This window comes from Cnephaeus nilssonii (assembly GCF_951640355.1).
Source record: "Cnephaeus nilssonii genome assembly, chromosome: 1".
Classification (NCBI taxonomy): Eukaryota; Metazoa; Chordata; class Mammalia; order Chiroptera; family Vespertilionidae; genus Cnephaeus; species Cnephaeus nilssonii.
This window is the reverse complement of record NC_137072.1, coordinates 76,041,824-76,061,032: the sequence shown is the minus strand read 5'-3', so window position 1 is coordinate 76,061,032 and position 19,209 is coordinate 76,041,824. Positions and strand designations below refer to the sequence as shown.

The window sequence follows — 19,209 nt, the reverse complement described above, 5'->3', positions numbered from 1 at the left end:
CGCCTTCGCTCCGGCCAGAGACGCCTTTTTGCTGCAGCCCAGAGTCGCCTTTCTGCCTTCCCACGTTTCCCAAAGGCCCAGAGTGGCTGGGGGTGGTTCAGAACACCTGCATCCCACCCTGCCCTCAGCCACTCAGTGCCTGCATATGCAAATCAACCCACCATCTCTGTTGAGTTAATTTGCATACTCACTCCTGATTGGCTGGTGGGTGTCACTAAGGTATGGTCAATTTGCATCTTACTCTTTTATTAGTGTAGATATGTTATAATATAAAAAATACCATGTAATTTTTAAAATTATATTCTGTAAGTCACAAAATTTAAAATTGTATTTGATATAAACTTATAAACTTAAAAATCTTAAGAATAATAAAGAATAATTGAAAGCTAAGTGTTCAGTTTATAAAAACATAAAATGAACAAAATGCTTGCTATTATTATAATGATTATTTTGCCATATATATGAATATCAAATCATTACATTGTACACCTGAAACTAATATGATGTTATGTTAATTATACCTCAATGGAAAAAAAGAACAAACCTTATCAAATTTTACTAACTTTTTATGGCTTTTATTCATTATCTTTACGATGAAAGAGACAGTTAATTGTGGGGTTTGGAACTTACGGCTATTGAGAAGATTCCTCATCTTTTTGCTGTCAATAGCTGAAATACACAAAACATGAATTAGTTGGTAGGAGAATATGCTCCTATTGTCATGTAATTTTGTTCAAATGGGCACTATAAGAAATGCTTATTATCCAAAACATGTCTATTTCAAGAAGGCATGAGATTTTTTATAACCAAGTTATAAATATCCCTCTATTCTGATTTAATCCAAAATGTATAATTTAAATTTTTTTAAAAAGAGCATTTTGGTTTTGATTTTTGCTGAGAAATTAGAAAGCAAAGTTAGAAAATTAGGAAAGAATGGTAAAGTTCAATGTCCCTGATTGCTTTCTTTAGGAGTTCCAGTATAACTCTAGGAAACAGTCTCCAATTCCTATCACAGTTGGTGTGCACTGTATCAGGCCCTGGTCTACAAAGGGTAGGAATTCACTTAATATAAATAGATGGCTTTCTCTAACTGAGGGTTCTCCCTCATGGTGAATATGGTGGAAAGTTGTAGCTCAGTGGCAGGCACTAGAGGCATGAAGCTCTCTCATATACAGCCAGTGCATGGACCCCACCATGTCTCCCTCACTTTATGCCTCCCTCTGGGATCTTTTTTCCTTCAAAAGTATCTTAGTGTTCATTTAAGTTCAGTCATTCAATTTTTGGTGGCTAGGTGTTTGTTTTGTTTTGGCTATTTGATAAAGAAAAAATAGAGAAGTATCTGATAAGTTGCTCAGGAATGTTGACTTTCGCAAAAGAAGGAGCTGAGTCCCAAATCTTACTAGAGGTTTCCTGGAAGTTTCACTTCTCTCTATTTAACAAGATATATGAATATGGCAGAAAAAAAATGTATGCAATAGAATTTTGGTTATTGAGTATGGTCATAGAATAGTTATTTTGATATTAAAACAACCTGTCTAATGAAAATTCAATGTACATGACCAAGAAGTCTGAAAATTTTTTTTAAATTGTAAAATGAGAAATTCTACAGTTTAATATCTCTTCTATGATAGATATTTCACTTTAGCCTACATGATTATGCATTAAAGGTGATTATATTATCAGAAATTTAGATTTAGTTTCAAATTGCCATTTATAGTGTCCTGGAAAATACCATGTTTTATTTGGATAAAATTGATTGATAATAAAGGTGGATGCCATACTCTTCATTATTTCTAATTACATCTTTTTTAAAAAATATTTTTTTATTTATTTCAGAGAGGTATAGAGAGGGAGAAAGAGATAGAAAATCAATGATGAGAGAATCATTGATTGGCTGCCTCCTGCACGCCCCTACTGGGGATTGAGCCCACAACCCGGGCATGTGCCCTTGACTGGACTCAAACCTGGGACCCTTAGTCTGCAGGCTGACACTCTATCCACTGAGCCAAACTGGCTAGGGTTCTAATTACTTCTTTAAAAAGTTGTCATGAATGTGTGTGGGGATTCTATCTCAAAATGTATTTAAAGGAGTTACCCAATTTCTAGCAACATAAAAATTAATTTTAGACTATCTGTTTTTTAAATTCATGGGAGGGGAAATACTTTCAGGTTCAAAGGGCAAGCCTTATATTTTGGTATTAAATCAGAAGTAACTGAACTTGGAAATACTTAAGGAGATTCAATGAACAGAGCTGGGACAACTATGGTATGTTAGATATATGCTAGAGTTTGGGGAAAGATCTATATATTTAAAAGGCTAATATGCTAAGTGTCCCCTCAGGAGTTCGACTGGGAGACCAGGAGTTTGACCACTCGCTATGACGTGCACTGACCACCAGGGGCCGGTGCAGAAAGAAGGCCCCAGCCGGCAGCTGGAAGGCCCTGATCAGCCCTGATCACTGGCCAAGCCTAGGGACCCTATGTGTGCACAAATTTTGTGCACCAGGCCTCTAGTAAGAAAATAAAAAGACAAAGTCCCTGACATTGACACTTACAATCTTATTTGAAACACATTATTTTATCTAATTACTAGAGACCCAGTGCATGAAAATAGTGCACTGAGGGGGGGGGCGGATCAGGCCTAAGCTGGCAGTCAGACATCCTTCTTGCAGTCAGGGGCTCTCACAGTCCGGGACCCTTCGCTCCTTACTGCCCACCTGCAGCGGAGGCAAGAGAGGCTCCCGCCACCACCGCTGAGCTCACCAGCTGTGAGCCTGGCTTCTGGCTGAGTGGCGCTCCCCCTGTGGGAGCTCACTCACCACCAGGGGACAGCTCCTGGGTTGAGAATCTGCCCCCTCATGGTCAGTATGCTTCATAACAAGCAGTCGTTCTGCTGTTCAGTAGATTTGCATATTAGGGTTTTATTATATAGGATGTATTGGCATAAAAAATAGAAATGCCTTTCAACTAGTATTCCAAATAACGTTGAGATAGTTTTAAGTTTCATAACCTTTTTAAACTTAATTTTCATCTACTTTTGGGGGAAAACAAAAACAACAACTTTCCTAATTTTGTTCTGTAAGGCATTAATGAAGATATAAATTTTAAACGTTGTTTGAAATTGTAAGTAAGGTAAAGGACCTCTTCAGCCCAGCTGATGCTGCTCAGTGGTTGAGTGTCAAGCCCCTGTGGTTCGTTTCTTGTTAGGGCACATGCAGGCTTGATCCCCAGTAGGGGGCATGTGGGTGGCAGCAGATGGATGTTGTTTCTCCCTCATGGATGCTTCTATCTCTCTATCCTTTTCCTTTCCCTTCTCTCTAAAAATCAATAAAAACATTAAAAAGAACCTCTTCACAGTTCGTGTCAAAGATTCTTCCTACAGGGGTTATCCTTCATAAGGATGTCAATTGCTTTGATACTACAGAAGCTAACCACCAGAACTGACCTGTGAAGACCTCTGGGAATTAGTCCCATGTCTTACATCTTCTTTGAGTCTCCGTTGCCTTAAAATGATAAAAATAATACCCACTCTTTTATGCTTTTGAAAATATCTAACATGATAATACATGGGGAAAAATTAGAAACTATAGCAGAGGCCAAAATCAAGTATAAAACAAATACTTATAAAACTAAATTTCACTTCATAGTAAATTTTTATTTTGTTTTATTCCACACTGAGATATATATATATATATATATATATATATATATATATATATCAGTGGATATATATATATATATATATATATATATATATATAATCAGTGGTGAGTTCTTTAAATGAGAGAATACATTAACCAAAATTCTTATGAGAGGATTGCAAGGGAAGGGAATCATAAAGATGGTAAAATGACTTACATGTGAGTGTAAGTGATGGTTTGTTTATAGTCAAAGGCATATCTTTTGTCTTCAGACTTTGATATAAAATCTTCTCAATTCTTTTCCTGATTTGCTCAGTACTACTAGTAGATGGGTATCGAAACATAAGCACCATAAGAATGTTCACACCATTTTCATCTGGACTAAAGAACAGAAAAGCATATAAATAGAGATAATAAAGCTAGCTCTCTAATCATTAATAACTTTTAGGTATTAAGATTCACAATAAATTTAAAGAACACAATAGATATATGTATATCAGATTTTTACATTTTTTCTAGAAATACTGGGTAAGATACATAGCTGGAAAAAAATTGTTCTCTCCCCTTACTTAACTCATAGTCTGCAGGGGTTGTGGAAGAAGGAGATGTTTATGAAATCATGCTTAAAATGTACTTAAAGGATTTGCTTTTTATGGTGTTTTGAGCCAAAATTGTAACCATCATTATTCTTCAGTAGTGGTGTAGAAGAGAATGCTCTGTGCTCACCAAACCCAGCTGCCTTGTCTCTTGAACACAGATCTAGATTTCATTTCCTAGCCTCCCTTGCAGTTCATTGGAACTCTCTAGTAAATTCTAGACAATGGAATGTGGGCAGAAATGATGTGCCCCACTTCCAGGCCCAGCCCCTGAATACCTCTCATACTCTCTTCCACGCCTTCACTCTTCATTTATTTGCTAACCAGAAGATTCAGGGGGCAATTCCACCATCCCCTCCAGCACCCACATCCCCTGCTGCTGCTTCTGACTCTTTGAACTGAACAACCGAAATGAAATAAACCTTTATTGTGTTAAACACAATATTGGGGGCGGGGAGGGGCGGTTGTTGGTCAGTTAATACATGTTTGATAAGTAGATGATTAGAGGAAGCAGTTATAAAAGGAAATCTTTTGATAGGAGTTTCAAATATATTAACTTGTTAGGTATAGAAAGCCTCTATTGCCTTTGAGAATGAATTTAATTGGAAATATATAAAGAATAAAGGGAGGAAAGAAGAGAGAGAAGGAGGGAGGAAAGGAAGGAAGGAACAAATATACAGAGGGGGAGAAGGAAAAAAAGGCATGAGCTCTTTAACCCTATGTGGTTACTTTACCATCCAGAAATAAAACAGACACATAAGTATTACAAATACATATATTTATATATCAATTGATATCCATAGAAAAATTAATAATTTCAATCAGAATGTATAGAAAAGCTATATTATTCTAATAAATGTCAAGCCTTCAGACATAATGTAAGAAGTTCATTCAGGATGCATTCTAGTCATTTATTTTAGTTTCTGACAACAAGTGTATGTTCAATTACTAGATATTGCCTTTCATCAGAGTATAGAAATGAAAGCATTGAAATTTTTTAAAAATAATAATGGAAACGCAATGCCATTAAAGAAAAACTTTATTGCAGAGAAAGTCACAGGCTGATTGTTGGCTAGGCTTAAAATGAGGATAGTCAAAAAGAACTGGGCTAAGTTCCACTGAGCCCTCACTTAAGGAGCAGGTAACACCATCCCTCTTCTTCCTGTATTTTTTTCTCTTGGAGAGTATCTTTATTTTTAATCCAATAAGTGACATTGTCTCTTGTCATAAGGCACTCTACATCTTTCTACTGTGACTGGGAAGTGGCTGGGCAGTATAAGCTGGGCTGCTCAGGATTCAGGACATCTTTGTATCCCTTAAGTTGTGCAATCGTGTTTGTTCAATGCTTCTTAATTACTGGGTTGAAGTTGCAAACCAAGTTTACCTACCTTATTTTGATAACATGAGATTTGATAAACCGACCTGCTCCAGAAGAACGTCGAAATATCCTAGACATCTGAATAGAAAAAATTTATAATGTATTAGTCTTAAGAAAACTGTTATTCCTTTTCTTATCTAGAGACTGGAGGCAGTGATAATGATTTCAGTTTATTCTCAGATATGTGAACAGGCTATTCACAGTGATAAGACTAAACCAGGTTGGAATCCCTATAGAATTGAATAACCTCAACATACACTCTTGTGTATGTTGCTAAGCGTCTGTAGAATGGGATAATAACCATATCTACCTCAAAGAGTTGTTTTGAGGATTAAATGAAGTAATGTATATCACACATTTGACACCTTACCTGGCATATTGTAAACTATTGATGTTCATTTTAATTATTGTCAGATGAATTAAAACCTGTGCTATTCTTTAAGGCAGCATTTTCATTTCTAAGAAAACCTACCATAAGTTATTCTCAAATATGGCATCTAGTCCATTATTGATGTTATTTGGTTGATTTCTTAAATGATTATCTCATTGCTACAGCATTTGACGTAATATGCAATAACACCTATTGTGTGACTCTGACACCCTCGCTTGCTAGTCATCTCTCTGTGGCAGGCAGGCTTTCATAACTGATACTAGGTTTAGCAGTAAGTTTCACCACACGTCACACTGTCAGCATTTTATTACTCAGCTTTTCTGGTCCGGACCATTAAAATATTTGGGATGTTCAGTGAACTGATTTCCTAAAGGGTTCTGATTCCCAAAAGACTATTAAGGCACCGCCTGAGACAAAACAAAACAAAACAAAACAAAAAAAACCACAACAACACTGAACTGAGGGTCAGAAATTACAGGTCCACATATGTTTACATAGGCCCTCATCCATGGTAAAACTTGTACCTTACTTACTATATGCTCTGGGAAGAGGGAATATCACCTTTTCCCCCATAAGGTTTTTCCCTCTCCCTGAATCCTCTAAACTAGTAACAATGCTCAGTGGATTTTACCTCCTAAATATTGAGTCTACATCCTTTCCTCCAATCCTACTGCTATGGTCTAAAATCAGCCCCCTTGAGACCTGGGCCTTTGCAGCAGTTCCCTCTCTGGCACATTTATGTGGTTCTACTCTATCCTCTCTCCCCTCAGTGTCCCCTACAGTGCTAGCAAACGGGATATCTGTAAAGTGCATATCTGAGTATGTTACACACTCCTGCTTCAAGCCCGATGTCTCCCTTAGTGTGAGCTCCATGATACTGTCCTTTCGTTGGCCCCTGCCCCGTCCCTACCGCCAAAACCTGTTCTCTCATCTACTGAATGGCCTGTTCTTTCCTAAACCCACTAAATGGGTTCATACCTCTATGACTCTACACATTCATTTCTGTCTTTCTATAATACACTTTTTTTTTCCCTCAGAAAAGAGTCTTCAATGACAATTCTGTAATTCTTTAGAAACTCCAGTGACAACTAAGTTTTCTGTGACTTGCCCTCCTGAACCAAAGTGAACATTCCTTTTCTTGGGCCACCTCAGCATCTTGATTCTATTACAGCAATTATCATGCCGGTTTGCAGGTGTGTCTTTCCTACTTGAGACTGTGAGCTGTGTGACAGCTGGGAGTGTGTCTGATTCATTTTTGTATCTCTAGCTTTGGCACATCACTTAGCACAAAATAAACACTCAATGCATGTTTGATGAATAAGTCCACAAGTGAGTACATGAGTAAATGAATGGAGAATCAACACTAAAGGGAAGAAGATAATAACACATGGTTTTGTTTCATCAGCAAATCATGGTGCCAAGTATAAGTAGAAATCTATGGGAATCTAAAGTAAGGTGGGAACCAAGAGACTGCAGTGGTGACCTTCACATGGGCGGTCATTTCAGAATTTTGAATCAGTTCTGAATTATATCACTTATGATTTCACTAAGCTGCTCTCAGCTCATTTTATTTCCCCTTCTCAAGGAACAGGGAGAAAATCTGGTTTTAACATCTCTAGTATTTTATATAAAAGTCCTCTGAAATTTTGAACTGTGTACATAATAGCACTTTGGGAAATGATCAAGATTCTGTCATATCAGAGTATAAAAATTTACCAAGAATCTCTTCAAACTGCCCCAGCCAGTTTTCTCAGTGGTTAGAGCATCAGCCCATGGACTGAAGGGTAGCAGTTTCGATTCTAGTCAAGGGCACATACCCTGGTTGCAGGCTCAATCCCTGGGTGGCCCTGGTCGGAGTGTGTGTGGGAGGCAACTAATCAATGTGCCTCTTTCATATTGATATTTCTCTCTCCCTGTCTCTCCCCCTGCCTTCTACTCTCTCTAAAAATTAATGAAAAAAATATCCTCAGGTGAGGATTTAAAAAAAAAAAGAATCTCTTCAAACTAAATGTGATATTATCAATGTCAGAGTCCCTTAAGATGTCAACCTCTATTTAAAAAAATGTGTAGATTCTGATACATTTCAATATTGGTAAGACCATTAAGAACAGCTTACATGTATTAACCCTCATACTACATAGTAGGCATGGGACTGCTTCCTTTGTTCAAACCTCACACCACCTTATGAGTAAAGTATTTTATTTATCCTCAAGAGTCCCATTTTATAGATGAAGAAACAGAGGCGCAGAATACTTAAGATTACTTGTTCAAGATAGCATAGAAAGCAGTGATTCTGCATTATGCTACACACTTTAAACTAATATAATATTAAATGTCAACTAAAATTGGAAAAAAAAATGAAAAAAGCATACAAACAAAAAGGCACATGTATGTGGAGTAATAGAAAAAACAAGTTTATGTCTGAGGTTGTGACAGCATAGTAGTTAAGCACAGTATCAATTTCTGAAGCTGTCTCTACTAGAAGGTAATTTTAGGAACATCATTTAGTGTCTCTGTGCTAGGTCTCCTCACTTGTAAGAAGGGGATTATATATATAGCAGTTACCTCCTAAAGTTGTTGTCAACTTATAAAGTATGAGGAACAGCAACAACAAATAGTAGTGCTTCTGGCGCATGAACCCAGGGAATCTGGCTCTAGCTTTTGTATTCTCAAGTCCATTATGGGACAAAAACAACCTGTGTTACTTACACACTTGACAACAGGTGTTCAGGTAGCTGAGGGTAGAAAGGGCCCAGGAAGGAAACCCTTAAAGGAGGCCTCAATACATCTTTGATTTCCTGACTCTAAATCTCATAAAAGATAACCTCTTGGGAGGTTTCTCCTTTCTGCTTCTGAGATTAACAAGGCTAAGGGAACTGCTCCTCTCCAGATACCTATTATTGTAAGCAATTTCTGGAGATGTTTAATTCGTGTTTACATTTTTCTTATAAGAACTCACTAATATTACATTTAGTCCAAATTACAAAAATTAATTGTATCCTTCCCTTTTTATGGTCCAAATCATAAAGAACAAGTGATTTTATTTAAAGTCATTCTATTTAAGCCCTAACTGGTTTGGCTCAGTGGATAAAGTGTCGGCCTGTGGACTGAAGGGTCCCAGGTTCGATTCCAGTCAAGGGCATGTACCTTGGTTACAGGCACATCCCCAGTAGGGGGTGTGCAGGAGGCAGCTGATCCATGTTTCTCTCTCATCGATGTTTCTAACTCTCTATCCCTCTCTCTTCCTCTCTGTAAAAAATCAATAAAATATATTTTTTAAAAGAGTTAAAGTAATTCTATTTAAAAAAAGAGTGTGTGAGCTCATGGTAGAATAGAAAAGTTCTCCTTAAAATCAGATACTAATTGTAGTCCTTGGTTTGAACTCTAGCATTAAAAAGCAGTATAACATGTTTGAAACAATAGTGTGGCTCTGACTAATAGTGCATCCAGTTACTGTCTCTGGCAAGATTGAGCTTGCGGCTTCCCCTCTGGCTGGGAACTACATGCAGATTAAGTCCTCATGGAAGATCACTAGTTACTGGATGCCAACTAGGGAATCCCTTTCCAGATCCACCTATGAAAATAAGTAAGGCAGATTTTGAATATTTCCTGTTACTGTCATGGAAACATGTACCACCAGAGGGCGAGTACACCAAGGACATTCATTCTGTTTCCCTTTCTTCTCCACGAAAGCTTCCTGCTAGCTCAAAGGGATTTTTCCTTCCTCTGAACTCCTAAAATACCGATCATTTGGGTCAATTATTTGACAATTATATTCTGCACTGTGGCAGTTCTCACACCATCATATCATCTTTTTAACTCTCATATTATCAAAAATTTTAGTTTGTATTATTTCCATACATAAACTGCATTATAAACTCCAATTAGGAAGGAACTGTAATATACAGACCTTGGTATTCTTCATAGCCTTGCACAAAGTAAGTGAACAATAACATTTTAATTAATTGATGACTTCTCCAACCATGGTTAATCTTAAGCAACAGTGTGAAGAAAAAAATCCTGGCTTTGCATCCCTTCATGACTCTTTCACTATACTAGATCTCCTTCCCTTTTTCTCATTTATTTATTTCAGTGGTTCTCAACCTTTCTAATGCTACTGTTATGAATCCTAATGTAAATATCTGTGTTTTCCGATGGTCTTAGGCTTTATAGCAGCGGTTCTCAACCTGTGGGTTGTGACCCACAGGTTGAGAACCGCTAGCAGGGTCGCCTAAGACCATCGGAAAACACAGATATTTACATTAAGATTCATAACAGTAGCAAAATTACAGTTATGAAGTAGCAATGAAAATAATTTTATGGTTGGGGGTCACCACAACATGAGGAACTGTATTAAAGGGTCACAGCATTAGAAAGATTAAGAATCACTGATTTATTTGTTATTCAACACAATTGATTAGGAGTCTCCTATATTTAAGGCACTGTGACAACAATAGATAAAGAGTAGTGAGCAAAGATTTGTGGTCCCTAGACTCAGACTACAGAGTTAAAAGTAATAAATAAAAAGGCAACTAGTATAGTAAAGTCATATAGAATAATGGCTGGGGGTGTATAATAGGGCAGATTTCTCCATGGAGGTAATATTTTTTTATATATTTTTATTGATTTCAGAGAGGAAGGGAGAGGGAGAGAGAGAGAGCTCGAAACATCAATGATGAGAAAGAATCACTAATTGGCTGCCTCCCACATGCCCCCCTCCCCACTAGGGATCAAGCCTACAACCTGGGCATGTGCCCTTGACCTGAATCGAACCTGAGACCCTTCACTCTGCAGGCCGATTCTCTATCCACTGAGCCAAACCAGATAGGGCCATGGAGGTAATATTTAGGTGACATCTGAAGAATCAAAGGGAGTAAGTTACAAAAAGAGCAGTGCTATGGGACAATCTTCCAGTTAGAAGAAACAGGATTTGCAAAGAATCTCAACGAAGGTCAATATGGATAGAGAAGATTGAGCAGTATAGAAATTAGAGCCAGAACATTCAGGTCCTTGGAGGCTTTCCTGAGGAGCTTGGATTCTTTTTTTCTTTTTTTTTCAGGGAACCTTTAAGAAATTTTTATTAATTATAGTTGACGTTCAATATTATTGCATATTAGTTTCAGATGTACAGGATAGTGGCTAGACATTTATATAATTTATGAAGTAACTTCTTCCTGCATGAGTCTAGTACCCACCTGGCCATACAAAAGAATGAAATCGTACCATCTGTGACAATATGGATGGACCTTATGTTAAGTGAAATAAGTCAGAGAGAGAAAGACAAATACCATATGATTTCACTTATATGTGGAATCTAAAGAACAAAATAGATGAACAAACAAAATGGAAACAGCTTCTTAGGGACAGAGGATCTTGAATTATAGACTAAGCACCGTCAGAAGCTACTTATGAAATCTTAAAATAATAACATAATCTGTTTGTAAAAGATTATTCTTGTTACTATGTAGACCAGATATCACAGGAAGCCTAAAGAGGAAGCAGTGATAACTGTGAGCCAGCTGTATGAAGAAACATATTAGTTAGATCTAGGATGGAGACTGTGAATTAATAGTAGAAAGATGACTTGTGAATGGATTAGACATGAGGATAAGGAAAATGTAGGTGTTCTAGTAACTAAACAAACAGTGGTGTCATTTGTTTAGTGGGAAAAATAGGAATAAGAGAATGGGATGGAGAAGCAACATTTAAGAATTGGATTTAGATATGATAACTCTGAGGTGCCTGTGAGAGATCCCAGTGGAAATGTCACATAGACAATGGACCTTACAAATCTGGGGTTCAGAGAAATCTGGATTAGTCATTAAAATTTTGGAATTAGAGCCATTGTATATCTATCATACTTCCCCCTTTTTTCTGCTAAGAGGACCTCTCTTTCCTATAGAGAACCCATTCTATATCATTCTAATGGAGCTAACGTTGTCTCCTCCTCTATTTCCCACAAGGGTGGCAAGATTTTATTCTCTTATTCAAAGTGATTATTGTAGGGATGGGCAGGTGTTCCAAATTTGGCCAACTAGATTGGTTCTCCATACTTTCCTCCAAGGACTATTATGGAAAATTTTCTTTTTCTGCTTCAGTTAAATGCCTGGAAATATAGAGCTATTAGCTATCTTATCTGCCACAAGCACAATGTTTTATTGTGTGTGTGTTTTTTTTTTTTTTCATTTTAAAATACGTTTTTTAATTTTTGATAGTATTACAGATATCTCCCATTTTCCTCTCCTTTCCCCCCCTCCTCCCAGCCCTTACCCACCCCCATAGGTCTTCACTACCATATTTCCCGTGTCCATGGGCTATTCATGTAAGTATATAATTTATTTGTTTTATCCCTTCTCGTTCCCTCAATCCCACATTGAGGTATGTCAGTCTGTCCCATGCCTCCCTGCTTCGAGTCTTATTTTGTTGGTCAATTCATTTTTTTTTCATTAGATTCCACAAATAAGTGAGATCATGTGATTTGTCTTTCTCAGTTTGGCTTATTTCACTTAGCATATTATTTTCCAGGTCCATCCATGCTGTCCCAAAGGGTAAGAGATCCCTCTTTTCTTACAGCTACATAGTATTATGTAGTGTAAATGTCTCACAGTGTTTTTATCTATTCATCTACTGATGGGTACATGGGCTGTTTCCAAATCTTAGCTATTTTAAATAATGCTGCTATGGTGCACAATACTTTGTTTAAAAAAAAATTAAAAACCTGAGGACATTGTTTGAGCATCTGAATCCAGCCATGTCCAAAGCCAAATGAATCTCTAGATTTTCCCAACAGTCCTTTCCTTCCTTCCTTCCTTCCTTCCTTCCTTCCTTCCTTCCTTCCTTCCTTCCTTCCTTCCTTCCTCCCTCCCTCCCTCCCTCCCTCCCTCCTTCCCTTCCTTCCTTCCCTCCTTCCTTCCTCCCTCCCTTCCTTCCTTCCTTCCTTCCTTCCTTCCTTCCTTCCTTCCTTCCTTCCTTCCTTCCTTCCTTCCTTCCTTCTTTCCTTCCTTCCTCCCTTTTTCCCTTCCTCCCTTCCTTCCTTCCTTCCTTCCTTCCTTCCTTCCTTCCTTCCTTCCTCCCTCCCTCCCTCCCTCCCTCCCTCCCTCCCTCCCTTCCTTCCTTCCTTCCCTCCCTCCCTTCCTACCACCTCTTTCCTTTCCTCTCTCCTTCACTCTCTTCCCTCCTTCCCTGCCTACTTCTCTCTTTCATTCTTTTTTTCTTTGACTCCTTAATTGGGTTTCTGTTATTTTCTACCAAAAGTGTTCCATCTATCAGGGGAAACAATGAGGTCATTTATGGAGCAACAGAAGAAAGAGAAGCAAAGGAAGAATCATGCCTCAGATGATTTGGAGGCATACTAGTACGTCAATGGAACCTTTACTGTCTATGACCAAGCATAAACAAAAATGTTTTCCTCTTAATACATTCCTTAAGAATAAGTTTACTTAAATGATGATGAATTGTTACAAAAGAGGAACTGTAGCAGATATTTGTCTCCTACCCAAACTTTTGGACAGACATGCCCCAGCTTCTATAAGTCTTGATTGATAACAGCTCACACCTGTATTTCTCCTGAAGCCTACCCTTATCTGACCTGAGCACATTTCTCAGTGATGGCTGGTAGTTTAAGCTTCCTTCCCTGGGCAGCCCTTGTTGTCATAACACAAACAGCCCAGCCCTCTTATCTCTGGGCAGAACCAACACTGTGCTGTAATTTAGGCTCAAGATCTCCTCAGAAATCAGGCTGAGGCTGCACTTCTGAAACCGCCTCTTTGTCTAGCTTCTGACTTTGTCCTTTTCTGTTCCCCTCACATTCTTACAAGATTTTTCTGAAAGCTTTTGGTTAATAAATCATATAACCAAGGATCTTCATCACAGACTGTGCTTTTGGGATCCCACCTATACAGGGATAAATAAGTTGGCGCTAGAGAATGCTCTGCTATACATCTGTTTCAATGTGCCCATTGTTTAGAAGGTCAGTGACCACACATCTTCAATTTTCAGATGAGATTTTTAGCTTGTAACCAGGAAAAAATGTAATGAACTTAAATGAAAAACTGTCTTTAGAGATAATATTATGTATCTCCAGAGATGTTTCTATATTTTATTCCTTCTTTAAAAAGAGGAGGGGGGGGGAAGGAGATAGAAAGAGGAAAACTTTTTAAAGATTCAAGCTTAGTTGTTGCAGTTTTAGAACATACAGAGCACAAAAAAGAGGGTTCTAATGGGAAGCTATTTTTTTTTAATCCCCACCTAAGGATATGTTTAGAAAGAGAAAGAGAGAGAGGGGGGGAGAGAGAGAGAGAGGGGGGGGGGGAGAGAGAGAGAGAGAGAGATCAACATGAGAGCAATTGCCTCCCATATGTGCCCTGACATGGGATTGAACCCTAAACCTAGGTAAACTGCATGGGAAGCTATTTTTAAGACAGAAGGTTAGAAAGGTATAGAGCCAACATCAGTAGCCTTTCCATACTGAAAATTCTGCACAGTAAATGGAAGTCATCCTTCTATCCAACAATAATAATTGTCATATCATTTATAGATTAGCTTTTTTGATTATTCTGAGCATTAATTTCCAAAATGAAGCCAATGTTTCATAGAGGGTATGGAAAATATCAGAACTTCTATTTTTATTTTACTTTTATGTATACAAACAAGTTTTTAGAGAACTGACCTTAATAATACCAGGAATGCACTAACTACCTGATGCTCTCAAGGAGAATGTAGAAATCACTTTGGGGGCTGGAGTGGGAGGGGTCTGGGGTGGAAAGGAGGTGCAAAATGGGTGAAAGTAGTCAAATGGTACAAACTTCCATTTATAAAATAAATAAGTTATGTGGATGTAATTTATAGCATGGGGACTATAGGTAATAATACTATATTGTATAGTATGTTTACACTTAACATTTTTGATAGGTTTGTGATTTTAAGGGAAACCAATTTTACCATAGGCTAATTGATATAAATAAGAGTTAAGTTCCTGTGGCATCTCATCAACCTTATAATAAACCAACATTATTGAAGGACCTTCTCTATAATATGAAAGTTGCCAAGAGAGTGGATCTTAAAAGTTCTCATCATGATTTAAAAGAAAAAAATTATAACTATGCGTGATGCTAAGCAGGCTTATGGTGGTAATCATTTCACAATAAACACAAGTGTCAAATAAAATGATTTGATATTTGTGTTTAACATAGTATAAACATAATTCTGAATAAACCCACCAACCAATAAAGTGAGAATTGTGGCAACATAATTGTAAAAAATACTATTAAGTTACATGACAAACAGTAAATAGCTGTGGAAAGGAAAATACTACTTACTGATTTTTAACATTTAAAATCAAACTATCTAAAGATAACTGAATAAAATGCTAACACTTTCCACCATTGCTAATAATTCAGAAAAACATGAGAGCAGTGGAAGTGTTGGAGGGCTAAATACTCATCTTTTAATTAAGAGATAGTGTCCAGCCCAGCTGACTTGGCTCAGTGGTTGAGCATCCACCTATGAACCTGGAGGTCATGGTTCATTGGAATGAGACCATTCTAGGGGTCAGGGCACATGCCTGGGTTGCAGGCTCAATCCCCAGTGTGGAGTGTGCAGAAGGCAGACAATCAATGATTCTCTCTCATCATTGATGTTTCTATCTCTCTCCCTCTCCCTTCCTCTCTGAAATCAATATATATATATATATATATATATATATATATATATATATATATATATTTAATATTTTTAAAAATAGATAGTGTCACCTGGCTGGTGTGGCTCCATGGTAGAACATCCACCTATGAACCAGGAGGTCATGGTTCCATTCCCAGCCAATCAATGATCCTCTCTCATCATTGATATTTCTATCTCTCTCTCCCTCTCCTTTCCTCTCTAAAATCAATAAAAATATATATTTTTAAAGAGATAGTATCTATATCCAATCATAGACAGATTGCTTTTCTATAGACATATTACTTCTTTTTCCCTAATAGGTCTCATAAGCTAAAAGGGCTAAAATACTGATTTTCTAACAAATCTGTGGTCTCCACAGACATGCTTTTCATGAGAGCAAAAGTGGAACACTATTCTATTTGAATTCATACTATGATAGGTAAAAATTTAGCTTATCTTATATATTTTTTTAAAATATAAATGCCTTGATAAATGCACATTTTCAAAGGCAAGCAAAATATTTGAGAGACATTATTAATTTTGAGATCAAGAATTAAAGACACACATCCTTATATGTGATACATTTAAAAGCAAAATAAAATGATAAGGCCAATATTACCATCCTAATTCTCATGTTAAAAAATGATAAAGGAAAATGAATCAAGAAATGAAATCAAGTTAAAAATAGGGAAAACATCTGTCTCAACCAACAATCTCCTCAGGTCTTAATTTGTTGCCTACTCTAACTACATACTTGTAATAGTATGGAATATTATTTTAAATACTAGAGGCCCGGTGCACAAAAGTTGTGCATGGGGGGTGTCCCTCAGCCCAGCCTGCATCCTCTCCAATCTGGGACCCCTCAAGGGATGCCTGACTGCCTGTTTAGGCCCGATCCCGGTAGGATCAGGCTTCAACGTGCAGTCGGACATCCCTCTCACAATCCAGGACTGCTGGCTCCCAACTGCTCGCCTGCCTGCCTGCCTGATTGCCCCTAACAACTTCTGCCTTCCAGCCTGATCACCCCCTAACCACTCCCCTGCCAGCTTGATTGATGCCTAACTGCTCCCTGCCAGCCTGATTGCCCCTAACTGCCCTCCCCTGCCAGCCTGGTCACCCCTAACTGCCCTCCCCTGCCGGCCTGGTCCCCCCTAACTGCCCTCTCCTGCAGGCCTGGTCCCCCCAAACTGCCCTCCCCTTCTGAACCAGTCACCCCTAACTGCCTTCCCCTGCCAGCTTCATTGCCCCTAACTGCTCTCCCCTGCTGGTCTCGTACCCCCTGCAACTTCCCTGCCCTGCAAGACTGGGTCCCCCCAAACTGCCCTCCCCTGCAGGCCTGGTTACCCCTAACTGCCCTCCCCTGCAGGCCTGGTACCCCCCAACTGCCCTCCCCTATAGGCCTGGGTCCCCCCACAACTTCCCTTCCCTGCAGGCCTGGTCATCCCCAACTTCCCTCCTCTGCCAGCCTGGTCACCCCTAATTGCCCTCCCCTGCAGGCTCAATCACCCCCAACTGCTCTTCCCTGCAGGCCCGGTCACCCCAACTTCCCTCCCCTGTAGGCCTTGTCACCCCCAACTTCCCTCTCCTGCAGGCCTGGGTCCCCCCTAATGGCCCTTCCCTGCAGGCCTGGTTGTGCCCAACTTCCCTCCTCTGCCAGCCTAGTCACCCCTAACTGTCCTCCCCTGCAGGTTTGATCACCCCCAACTGCCCTCCCTTGCAGGCCTGGTCCCTCCCAACTGCCCTCCCCTGCTGACCTGATCTCCCACAACTGCTCTCCCCTGCTGGCCATCTTGTGGCAGCCATCTTGTGTCCACATGGGGGCAGCCATCTTTGACCACATGGGGCAGCTATCTTGTGTGTTGGAATGATGGTCAATTTGCATATTACTCTTTTATTAGATAGACTAGAGGCCCAGTGCATGATTCAATCATGCACGTGTAGGCTGTCTGTCTGCTGGTCGGGACCCGGTGTGGCCGGCAGCTCCGAAGTCCCTGGGCCCCTAGGGCGAGGCGGGGCGGGGGAATGGTCCTCCTGCAGCCGGAGCCCAGGCCAGGGTCTTGCCTTCACCTCCCACCCAGGAATGCTGGGGCCGCCGCCGCCTCCTCTGCCTTCGTGGAAACCCGCGTCCTCTGCGGACACCGGGACACCGCCATGCTCCTGCGGCCCAACTGCCGCCAGACTCCTCCCCCGGGAGCCGCGCCACCTCCAAACCTACAAAACGCCTGCTTGCTGCCCCAGAGGCCTGTCTGTGCTGCAGCACAGCCATGGTGCCTACTCTGAGCTCGCGTCGCCGCTGTCAACGCGAGCTCAGCGTCCTGCCGGCCCAATCACCACCCCAGCCACCCCGAGTCCCGCCCCCTGTGTCTCCCGCTGGCCCAATCGTGGGCATAGCAGAGTGATGGTAATTTGCATATTACCATTTTATTATGTATGATAGGATTTTATATACATTAAGTTATTTAATCTTCTTAGTCATATAACCTAGATACTATATTATTCTCATTTCACAGAAAAAGATATTGAAGCATGAAGAGGCAAAGTAACTACAATAACCACATTCAAAGTGAGACAGAAAAACACATTTATAAACTTTAAAATTTTCTATTTGGCTTACCACTCTCTCAATCTGATGACTCCTTTGTGTAAACTCTTTTGAGGTTTTTATTCCATAATTTTCTCTGTATTTTACGTTTGTGACTTGAAAAGAGACAAGGTAATAAAATGACTTGTCATCTGAAAGGCAAAAATAAACAACAAAAATCACTGCTTAAGTATCATCAGTTTCTTGTCTCTAGTCCCCAGCCATTATGATTAGCAACAAAAAAGTTAGAGATATTGTCTGGCATTCAGTATTTAATTAGTAATATAGAAACTATATTTTAAAGTAAGACCCAAGAATTTATGGACTTGTACTTTAAAACCTGAGAGAGAAAATGTGGCCCCTGACTTCAAGTGCTGGCCCACTACTACCACCTAAGCCTCGGTATCATCCTCCTGAACATAAACAATTTCATAGAACATCAACATTACACAAGGCCACTCTTGGCCATATAGACAATGACAAAAACAAGACCATTCCACAGATATGTTGAGCTCAAACAAAAACACTCTCTAAACAAACAAATAAGACAGACCATCTCTCTATCCTAGCTATTATGAGTGGCAGACAATTATAACTTTAAGCCTTTACTTCATTGCTTTTGCCTTCTAGATAAGATGTACTAAGTTATGAAATCACAGCATTAGTCCAGCATCCGGACAGCATCCAATCTAGAGAAACGCCCCCAAATCAGTTACAAATCAAAATCTTATAATCTCTAACAGTGTCTGACTGACCCGTCCCATGGTTTCCATGGCATGTGCTTTCCTTCCCTAAACATGCAATGAACCCACTACAGATGTGTTCCTGGTGGTCCCTGGTTGGAGGACATTGACAGACCATTCATATTCTAAAAGTCACTGTATTATTTTATAATCTTTATTTTTAAATTATTATATAACAGAGAGTAAATAATTGGTTAGAATTATATACAGTGAAACCTG

General features: G+C 39.2%; 1 protein-coding gene across 1 annotated transcript in view; it reads right to left on the bottom strand.

Annotated features, from left to right (window-relative positions):
* The window catches only part of LOC307099621 (transmembrane protease serine 11F), a 64,864-nt gene that overhangs the window by 21,033 nt on the left and 24,622 nt on the right, over positions 1 to 19,209 (bottom strand). Inside the window, exons 3-6 of the mRNA XM_079771401.1 lie at positions 18,281 to 18,399; positions 5,626 to 5,693; positions 3,859 to 4,022; positions 631 to 669 (exon numbers count right to left, since the gene is read on the bottom strand). Coding sequence (XP_079627527.1) covers positions 631 to 669; positions 3,859 to 4,022; positions 5,626 to 5,693; positions 18,281 to 18,399 — 390 coding nt within the window. The remainder of the gene's footprint in view (positions 1 to 630; positions 670 to 3,858; positions 4,023 to 5,625; positions 5,694 to 18,280; positions 18,400 to 19,209) is intronic.